The sequence below is a fragment of the Sebastes fasciatus genome, chromosome 7, assembly GCF_043250625.1.
Source record: "Sebastes fasciatus isolate fSebFas1 chromosome 7, fSebFas1.pri, whole genome shotgun sequence".
Lineage (NCBI taxonomy): Eukaryota > Metazoa > Chordata > Actinopteri > Perciformes > Sebastidae > Sebastes > Sebastes fasciatus.
The window spans coordinates 6238554-6248623 of record NC_133801.1 but is presented as its reverse complement, the minus strand read 5'-3'; the positions used below and the strand labels follow the sequence as shown (position 1 = coordinate 6248623).

Sequence of the window (10070 nt, the reverse complement as noted above, 5' to 3'; positions counted from 1 at the left end):
CGCGGCCTCCTACTGTAGATGACACTTTGCGGCCCACCAGTGGGCCCCGGCCCAGAGGTTGAGAATAACTGGTTTAGAAAATACATGGATGTGTTTTTTTGTTTTTTTTAAATGGTTGTTGAATAAAGTTTGGATGAATTGTTCTGAAGCACCATCACTAATTTCCATGATCATGTTATAATTGAAAATGCAAACCCAACAGAATGAATACAGAATACCATTACCAAAAATCATTGATGTTATAAATATGTGTATTTATTTGATCAAATATGAAGCAAGTATGATGAACAGAAGACTTCCTCAGTGAGGGAAACAATCATTGTAACGTAGCTGAATGCAAGACGTTCAAGATGGGATGTACGTCGCCATAACTTAGAACAGACTGGAGTGAAATGACTTGTGATGGAGAACGTTTAAACTGAAACAGTGATATGATAAATAAACTCATTATCCTACTCCAGAGTTGAGAAAATACACAACTGACATTCAAAGTCTTTTAAAAATGTAACAAATAAAAAAAAAAAAGTATACAAAAAATTAAAACAGCTGGAAAAGTTTAGTCTGCAAAACATTGTATAAAGCATGTTATGCGTTACAGAAAATGGGTAACATAAAAAGCAATATTTAAAACAAATAACATCATATGTCCACACTGTACATAAGTCTACAGCAAAGTTTGTGTGCGTGTACTGTATGTGGGTGTGTGTGTGTGTGTGTGTGTGTGTGTGTGTGTACGTGTTTGTTCATGCGTGGCAGTGTAGAAGCATTTCCTGTGATGGCCTTCGATGGTACCAGGGGCCGGCCAGTGATGGCTGGGCTCAAGGCTGGTTGATCTGGCCCATAAAGAGGACGGTACCTGGGACAGAGACAAGGAGAACTCATTATGGTCAAGCACCGCTTTCTCCTGGTTTCACTAAGCCTAACATTGGTGATTAATTGCCATATTTGAAATGGTAATATATCCAGTTCATTTGTCATGTAGTTGCACAAATGTTAGATCTATACCTTTAAAGTAGGGCTGTCAATCGATCAAAATATTTATTCGCGATTAATCGCATGATTGTCCATTGTTAATCACGATTAATAGCAAATTAATGGCACATTTTTTATCCGTGCAAAATGTACCTTAAAGTGAGATTTAATGTTAATATTTAATACTCTTATCAACACGGGAGTGGGTTTGCTTTATGCAAATGTATGTATATATTCATACATAAAAAAACACAAAAAAATGACAAATATTGTCCAGAAACCCTCACAGGTACTGCATTTAGCATACAAAATATGCTCAAATCATAACATGGCAAACTGCAGCCCAACAGGCAACAACAGCTGTCAGTGTGTCAGTGTGCTGACTTGACTATGACTTGCCCACAAACTGCATGTGATTATCATAAAGTGGGCATGTCTGTAAAGGGGAGACTCGTGGGTACCCATAGAACCCATTTTCATTCACATATCTTGAGGTCAGAGGTCAAGGGACCCCTTCAAAAATGTCCATGCCAGTTTTTCCTCGCTAAAATTTAGCCTAAGTTTGTAGCGTTATTTTGCCTCCCTCTTGAAGAGCTAGTATGACAAAAATTCGAAGTTGCGTTAATGCGTTGAAGAAATTAGTAGCGTTAAAACAAATTTGGGTTAACGTATTATTATCGCGTTAACTCTGAAAGCCCTAATTTATATACCTTTAAAAGGTAAACCCAGATGGAAATATAGGACCGTACCTGTTAGGTTATGTCTGATGAGGAAGAGGAAAGGTCTGTCCACTGTAACCCAAGGTGGAGAGGACCGAGCCAGCAAAATGGCAGCTAAACACAAAAGCAAACACATTGTAAAAACATGTCAGAAACTGTGACAGCATCGGTTAATGTGCAATACTGTAAGTACGTTATAGAGAACATTTTCATCAACTTACATGTTGAACCAAACACAAAGCTGTAAGTCCAAGAACAAATACTCACCAGTGGCTGCTGCTGCTTTTGTTCCATCTTCATTCACCACAATTTTGGCTTTCTGGAGAGCCTTGGATACATGCAGAGGCTCAGCACCTGACAAAACAACAAGATGATGAGCATGATGGAGTTAATAATATACTAGTAATCAATTCAGATAACAAAACAACACTATCTACTTATGAGTAATTCTTAAAGGGCCTACGTGCCCATGGTTTTTATATCTGGTATATTTTTTATACTTTATACTTGTCCCTTTTTACTAATATGTTTGCACTATGGAACTGTGATGCTGGAAACTTGAATTGCCCTTGGGATCAATAAAGTTACTATCTATCTATCTTATGTGTGCATTTATCCTCTTTGGTGTCACAAAGCGTTAACAAAGAAATACACATGGAAAAATGTGTTTAGTATTAGCCTGGTTGATAAATTATCGAGTAAAGGTATTAACTGATTGCTACATTACACCACATGATGGTAGAGAGCAAAAATCCACATCTGTCAGAAGAGACCCTGGTTGTTGTTTTTCCTGCAGTTATCCTATAAACTCCTTTGCAGATAACACCACATGATGGCGCTAGAGTATCACATTTAGAGCTCCTTTCATTCCATCACTCAGAGAACATGAGTGGTTCTGGTTTTCACACAGGACAGCGAGACACAGTTCATACTTCTTACTGACTCTGGCAGTAAACAGCCAACAATGCTCTTCATATTTTCAAGCCTTCCTCATATCCAAATAAACCTGTTGTAAATAATACTCAGACATTGCGTCACTTTGGGGGTTTTAGACTGACTGTGCTTTCACTCACTGAGGTGTCTGAAGTCAGCTTTGTCCTGACTGAACATGTCTGTTATTCCCAGCGCTGAAAGGGGGGCTTCCAGATCTACCTCCACATCAGCAGTAAACCTGCAGACACAAACACACACAGTGAGTCAAAGAAGTTTTAAGAGCAACTGTGGTATATGTGTGTGTGTGTGCGTGTGTGTGTGTGTGTGTGTGTCTTACCTGGGAATGAGCAGACGGACTTTTCTCATGTTCATCAGTTTGGTCCAGCTATGCACCGTGGCCGTGCTGATGTGCGGGATAACGCGGGACAGAGGCGTGTCCTCTTCAGAGGGCAAGACTATCAACATGCTGATGGTGTTGCCGTGATAGGGAAGCTCAATCACCTTATATTTCAGTCCCTGAGGTGTGGTGGCCAAGCCTGGCAGAAGAAGAAGAAGACCGGTTAAGGGTTAATTGTTTCGTGGTGAGGATGAAACTTGAGTCAAGCCTTGTACAATAGCACATGTGGTAAATGTTTTTTGATGGTATCCAACAATCCATTTTACCAGATTTCCTGTTGAAGAACGTTCTGTGGTTGACACTAATTTCTTTGCTATCGCTGATCAGTATTTCTTCTAATTTAGTATAAACAAACTAGAAACGGAAAATGCATCATTTCCTGACAACAAACCGATTATTCCTCAGAAAAGACCTACCAGACAGCAGATGTTTATCATAGCAAAACCCCCCAAAAGGCTCTCTTGAACAGGTTGTTAGTTTCAGCAAGGGAAGATAGGAAATCAGTGATATTGAAACAACACAGACAATTCGTATTTACACAGGGATGCTGTTTTTAGACCTCTATTTAGTCTACCAAGATGCACTTTTAGAGAGCTTTTCTCTCCATTCAAATAACAACACACTTTAAGGCACTTAGCTGCAAAATAAGTATGACAAATGAACAGTTTAACTTGGATAAGAAAAGTTGCTTCTGGCCAAAGAAAGCACATAAAGTCACAGCAGTACTGGTCTCATATCATAAACATCCATTCAACTGTTCAACAAACAGTTTTTCATGCTTTATATGGCCATTAAACCAGATCACAGCTCTGAAGTAATACAGCCAAGTATGTGTAAAACCCATTATATTCATAAAACATGCCTGTATAAAGGCATAACCAAGTGATTCAGGGCTGTTACAAACTTTTTATGACCTAGGTGTGGTACTTTGGGGACAATAGACTATGTACACTAAAGTCAACACGACACAAACATCTGAGCCTCACAGCTGAACTTGGCCTCAGTTTAACTCCAGTACTGTATGAGAATCTGTCCACAGCACTCTAACACAACTCTGACTACTTCATCTAAATATAGACGACTGACTAGCATATCATTTCATTTCACACAGGCCTAAATAATATCCTACGGATGTGGCATGTCTGGGCCTGCACTTCCTTACAAATCAACAAACACTGTGAATCATAAACTGACAATGAACTGGCTGGGATTACATCATAAAAACAAACTAAATTAAAATTATTTAATCATTAAATCTACAGTATATCTGAGTTTAATGGCAGCTTCTGATAGGCCCATTTGTTGTCATTTGTCCAAACTTATTTTGGTGAAGGTTCAACCATGTCCAGACAGTCCAGACATTAGGGGTGTAAGTCACTAGTTTCATCACGATGCAATATTATATTGATTCTTTGGAAAACAATACGATATTTGCTGATATCACAAAGTACGCTATGATACGATTTCGACTTGATTCAACTCAGGGACCTGCAATCAATATCATATGACTATATGAAATATATTTTATCTAAATAATAGGAATGATTCCTTATATTTCATGGTGAAAGAAGCTGAAGACCCCTTACTATAAAATTAGATTGCTCTGGATTTGCATACACGGGGCATCCAAAATGTGTAATCATATTATTGCAGTGTAATTTTATTTGACTTGTCTCAACTGGCTCTTATCACTAATACAAATGACAACCTTATCTGGCCAATTAATTCCAACCAGTCTGAATCCAATACTGCACCCTTACCTTCTAATTATGGCCCTAGACATCTTTAAATGTCACTTGGTGGTAAAATGTAATAAAGAATATCTGTTATTCTGCATCATGATGCATCTAAACCACTGGCTGTATGTGAGCAAGTCAATGATATGAAAGCAAAAGAATAATTGCTCTAATTAGAAATATTGAAACGGTTGGTCTCACACAGAAGGCCATCAGTAGAAACATCAGTGGAAACATCAGCGCTCACCGATACTGAAGACGGACAGTTGGGACATCATTGGGACTTTATATACATTCCCGTCGCCCCCGTTGAAAGGCCTCATCTTGGTGTTCTCGGGCTGGAAGCGAGACTTCCATAAACCTTTGAAGTAGATGGCGTTGACAGCGACCAGACGGGTCAGAGCCGCGTCCAGCATGTCTGGTTTGATCAAGCTGGGGATGTGACCTGGATAAATACGCAACAAGGAAACACTATTATTTTAAAACAATCTCTTTCATATTCACTTCAGCACAGATGAGGAAGTAATAATGCAGCATCATATTTGAAAATTGACCACATTACAAAGTCGAGGCTTTCTACTTTGGTCCGTGAAGAGTTCAGTGGGAGGTTTAGTATGTGTTTGATGTATGAACACAATATAAATAGACTTGCAGGTAAGTATACAGGGGCCCAAACACCAGAGGTGGATCCAAGTCATTGTTTTGCAAATCACAAGTAAGTCTCAAGTCCTAAACTTTGGGTTTTGAGCCCTAAAAACAATTCATAATGCACTCTTCCGCAAATTGAATGCCATTTGCGTCTCCGTCTGTAATTTTCGACCCGCACGTTTGACATACTGCAATTGATTATTTGTTGACAACCGCGTAATTTCTGTACGCTAACGGAATTATCTTTGGATTCATATTTTCCAACTTGCGCTCAGTAACATAACGTTCTTCATGGTTTTCTCCTGCAACTTGATGCTGTCAAATTGGTTAAAACAAAGTGGATCAGGGTGTTGACTTGCTGATAATGAATAGTTGATTCCAGGAATGAAGGGAAATTAATCAATTCATCGCACACTTTAAAAAGAAGTACAGTCAGTGTGTAACATCTAGCTGTGAAGTTGCAGATAACAACGTCTCTCGTGTGCCAAGCATGAAGGAGAACTATGGTGGCTGACGTGAAATCGCAAATGCCATCTCTAGAGCCAGTTGTTGTAAAAGTAGCATAGGTCATTTGAAGAATGGCAGAGATAGTGCGTAGAGTGCATGTGTAGTGGAGCATAAGACAGTTAGTTTAGCTCTGAGAATATCAAGTGAAAGTAAACTGGAAGTTGCCGTTTGTGCAAAAGTTAACACAGTGTTTGGTTTTCCGTTGTGGGCCGCTATAGAAACATGGCGGCCGTCTCTGTGAAGAGAGGACCCGCTCCCTATGTAGATATAAACGGCTCATTCTAAGATAACAAAAACATGACTCTTATTTTCAGGTGATTATACACTAAAGAAAACACTTTATTATTTTCCATTTCTGCCAATAGAGCCCTCTAATTGTTACACCCTGTTCCTTTAGATAACAGACTTTTAAATCTTTAGGCTTGGGGGAAGGTATCAAGTCATAAGGCTCAAGTCCAAGTGAAGTCACGAGTCACTGGTGTTAAGTCAAGTTGCAAGTTGTTTTTGATTTTGTGAAGTCGAAACTAAAGTCATCAAAATTGTGACTCGAGTCTGACTCAAGTTTAAGTCATGTGACTCAAGTCCACACCTCTGCCAAACACCCCTCTGAACTCTCACCACATTCAGGAGTTATGAAGAGTCTCTTAGTTTCAGTTCTGTTCTCTCAAAACTTAAGAAATGAACATACTTTTATACATAACTGTCTGCAACTATGGAATATAAGGGTTTTGTAAAAAAAAAAAAAAAAAAAAGTCCATAACTGTGTCAAACTACATGCTCACACCTGCCTTTATGAGGGCTCTTTGAGAATATTTTATATTGTGTGTATATAGCTGCTACGTTCATCCATGACTCCTACCTTTGGTCTTGTTGTTGACCCATCCATTGATTTCATCTGCTGCCACTCTGGGATTGCTGAAGTCCATGCTCCTGCTCTCACATTGGAAGTTGGCTTTGTTGGCGGACACAAAGGCCTCCTCCATGGGGAAGCCCTCCTGGCTGAACATGGCGTTGGCGATCAGCACAACGTCCTGGTTGGACTTAGCTGTCAAGGTCTTGTGCAGCTTCTTCAACATCCTGTACGGGCCTGTGCGGACAAAGTAAACTTTGAATTATTACTGAGACACAACTGGCATATAATGTTCATCAGCACACCTGAACTTCTACTGCCAGAGAAAAAGAGTCCTCACCGTTTTTCTTGTACCGGAGAGCACTGAGGACCTGCTTCCGAGTATCTCCATGGGCTCCTGGTAGCAACATCCCCAGGATGGAAGCTACACCGTGGGGCGAAAGCACCACATTTTCCAGGGGCTTGGAGCGGACTACTTGCTGAAACACCTGTATGCCAAGATCAGAGCCCCGTTCACCGTAGGAGGGCGCCGTGGACAGCGCACCCTTATGGCCATACAAGGTCACCACCAGTGAATACAGGCACAGTAATGAGAGGTGCTTCATCGTCAACTCCACAGCACCTGGTAGGAAACAAAGAACCGAATATTAGACACATTTCGTTGCAAGAACCATGATGATTTGTTCTCCAGTAGACACACGGATTACTGGTAGCATGTATTGTTTACCTCTGAGCATCATCAATCAATCTACAACAATATGCATTCCTTAAAATCAGTTTGAAAAGAGTTGGACATCCCATTCATATGACTCATCATGGGTAACTACCATTATCACATGCCCCTTTGCTTGTTCTTGAGCAACATCCAGTGCTGCAGGATCTGACTAACTCTTACTCACACACTGCCTAAACATTAGTCTAACCATAACCACCCTACCGAAACCGGGTCTTTCATTTCAATTTTTAGACTAAATTAAGTCTTTCAGACCATATTTAGGAAAATGATTCAGCCTGCAGCCCACTCACTGAAGCAGAGTGAATGCAGCCACAAGAGCCAGTCGAAATGCCTGCTGGCTTAGATTGCATCTATGTGATTTATTGTGGGAATCATGTTTTATTTTTTCACAGTTTCAGCGTGAGCTGTGCATAAAAGGTTATTGGTTTATTTGCTGATTAGATTTGCAGTTAAATATCTTTGGGAAAAGGCAGTGAAATAGCCTTGTTTATTTTATGGCGAACCAAACTCCATTTAAAAAAAAAAAAATGTGGATTTTATGGACATAGTGGCTTGAGATCCCTGTATGACTATTAGTAGTATTTGGCATAATAAACTGGGGAAAAAAAGTTCGGAAACTTGTGTTTGGTGGATTATTTCTCTGTTGTTACAATGCTAACTGGAATTGTATTTTACATCGTTGGAAAGCCTGTTTATTTACCTTCACAATGATGTCCAACTTGTAAGGATCATGCATTTGTAGGATGAGCAGCACGGCTGATTATGTGGGTAGCGTCCAAGAAAAATTTGCCAAAATGCTCTGCCAATGATAAACAGTGTATACTCCTGTTGGTATTGACTCTTGTTTTGAGTTGTTTGGTGGATTGGATGATTGAACTCTCTATCAGTAACAAGGAACAAACAAGACATATTGGCTATCTTACACTTTATTCATTTAATACACCATCAGGAGCCTAAGTAGCCAACAAATGACCAACAAAAGCAGCAGTAGTTTAAATAAAACTATGTTAAGCTCTTGCAGAGGGTGTGTTTGCAAAAAAAAGAAAAAAAGCTGCAAGATTTTTTTCAGTTTGTCTGCACACAAATGACCAAAAAGCCATCCTTAACCACCATGCTTATTAAACCTGCACCTATAGTCCTGCAGGGATCAGAAAGCAGCACAACACTACTGGATGTGAAAAGCACTTTTTTGCTACAGCTATTTGTAATGCAAGTTTACACAAATATCCGGTTGATTTGCAGTTAAAGGCAGTGAAATAGCCTTGACACACAGTTTGTTTGATGGCAAACCAAACTCCATTTTAAAAACAAATTTGGATTTTATGGACTTTTGACATAGTGGCTTGAGATCCCTGTATAAATATTGGCAGTATTTGGCATAATATGACCAACAAAAGCAGCAGTAGTTTAAATAAAACTATGTTAAGCTCTTGCAGAGGGTGTGTTTGCTAAAAAAAAAAAAAAGCTGCAAGATTTTTTTTCAGTTTGTCTGCACACAAATGACCAAAAAGCCATCCTTAACCACCATGCTTATTAAACCTGCACCTATGGTCCTGCAGGGATCAAGAAAGCAGCACAACACTACTGGATGTGAAGCACACTTTTTTGCAACAGCTATTTGTAATGCAAGTGAACACAAATATCCGGTTGATTTGCAGTTAAAGGCAGTGAAATAGCCTTGACACACAGTTTTGCTACAGTTTACTGTAATGCAAGTTACACCAATTTATTTATGCATTTCTTTTTAGTTCCTTAAATTATTTTCTACCTTCTCTTTTATTTTTGTTATTATATTATTTTTTATAATTTAAGTTATCTTTCCTATCCAATTGTGCCTTGTAATGTTAGAAGTATTGAGTTTGGATTACAATGCCTTAATGTTTGTAAATTATTTTTTTTCTTCAATAAAAAACAAAAAAACACAAATATCAGGTTTACTGTGGTGCGTTTACGTTTATCGTTTATATCTAATTTAAGGTGTCAAACAAAACCCAACTGACAGAAACGCTATATAACGTACATTATTTAAAATAGGTTGAAGCAACTTCTTCTTTTGCTAGAAGGTGGTGCTAAACGTTGTTGAGCCAATTGTTTTATATATATATATAACATTTGAACATGTTAGGTTGTAGAATATAAACATTTGTTGAGTCTACTGTAAAAGTAACGTTAAAAAACGACAGTCTTTAACATTAACTTACCTATCACGAGGTGACGTTGGTTCGATTTATCCCGCAGGTGAAACTGTTACCTGATTAAGTCCGCCTTTAAACTGCCTTTAACGAGAAATAAACGAGAAATAAACGTTCTTCCGCAATTAAAAATCAAAAAACACTTTATTCCAGTGAAAGTGAGAACTACTACTGACTCCTGCGTTGATTCAGAGAGGACTTTAATAGACTAAACTCCGCCTTCAAAACCAAACAACCGAGCATGAAGCGAGAGGCTCTCTAGTGGTGTCAACCGTTAAATAACGGCTTATGAGCTTCCGGTCAAATCTTCAAAATAAAACCCAACTAAATATTTTAACAGTCAAGCACCATTCTCAAACCCTTAACAATATAAGTAAGTT

General features: G+C 38.9%; 1 protein-coding gene and 1 long non-coding RNA gene across 2 annotated transcripts in view; both read right to left on the bottom strand.

Annotated features, from left to right (window-relative positions):
- Positions 1-10070, bottom strand: part of LOC141771218 (uncharacterized) — a 75566-nt gene that overhangs the window by 19513 nt on the left and 45983 nt on the right. The gene's annotated exons all lie outside the window — the stretch shown is intronic.
- On the bottom strand, positions 234-9959 carry serpine2 (serpin peptidase inhibitor, clade E (nexin, plasminogen activator inhibitor type 1), member 2). Its single transcript, XM_074641230.1, has 9 exons — positions 9700-9959; positions 7103-7384; positions 6772-6999; positions 5005-5202; positions 2962-3160; positions 2765-2862; positions 1959-2045; positions 1722-1805; positions 234-856 (listed from the first exon to the last, which is right to left on the bottom strand). The coding sequence occupies exons 2-9, from the start codon at positions 7365-7367 to the stop codon at positions 819-821; spliced, it is 1197 nt and encodes a 398-aa protein (XP_074497331.1). The 5' UTR covers positions 7368-7384; positions 9700-9959; the 3' UTR covers positions 234-818.

What these genes read in the sequence shown, in the direction of transcription:
- serpine2 (XM_074641230.1), bottom strand. Translation starts at nt 7,367, where the DNA reads ATGAAGCACCTCTCATTACTGTGCCTGTATTCACTGGTGGTGACCTTG. An exon ending in AAAAGCAGCAGCAGCCACTG is followed by an intron (nt 1,806 to 1,958) that starts GTGAGTATTTGT and finishes TTTTGTGTTTAG; the next exon opens with CTGCCATTTTGCTGGCTCGG. An exon ending in CATCAGACATAACCTAACAG is followed by an intron (nt 857 to 1,721) that starts GTACGGTCCTAT and finishes TCTCTGTCCCAG; the next exon opens with GTACCGTCCTCTTTATGGGC.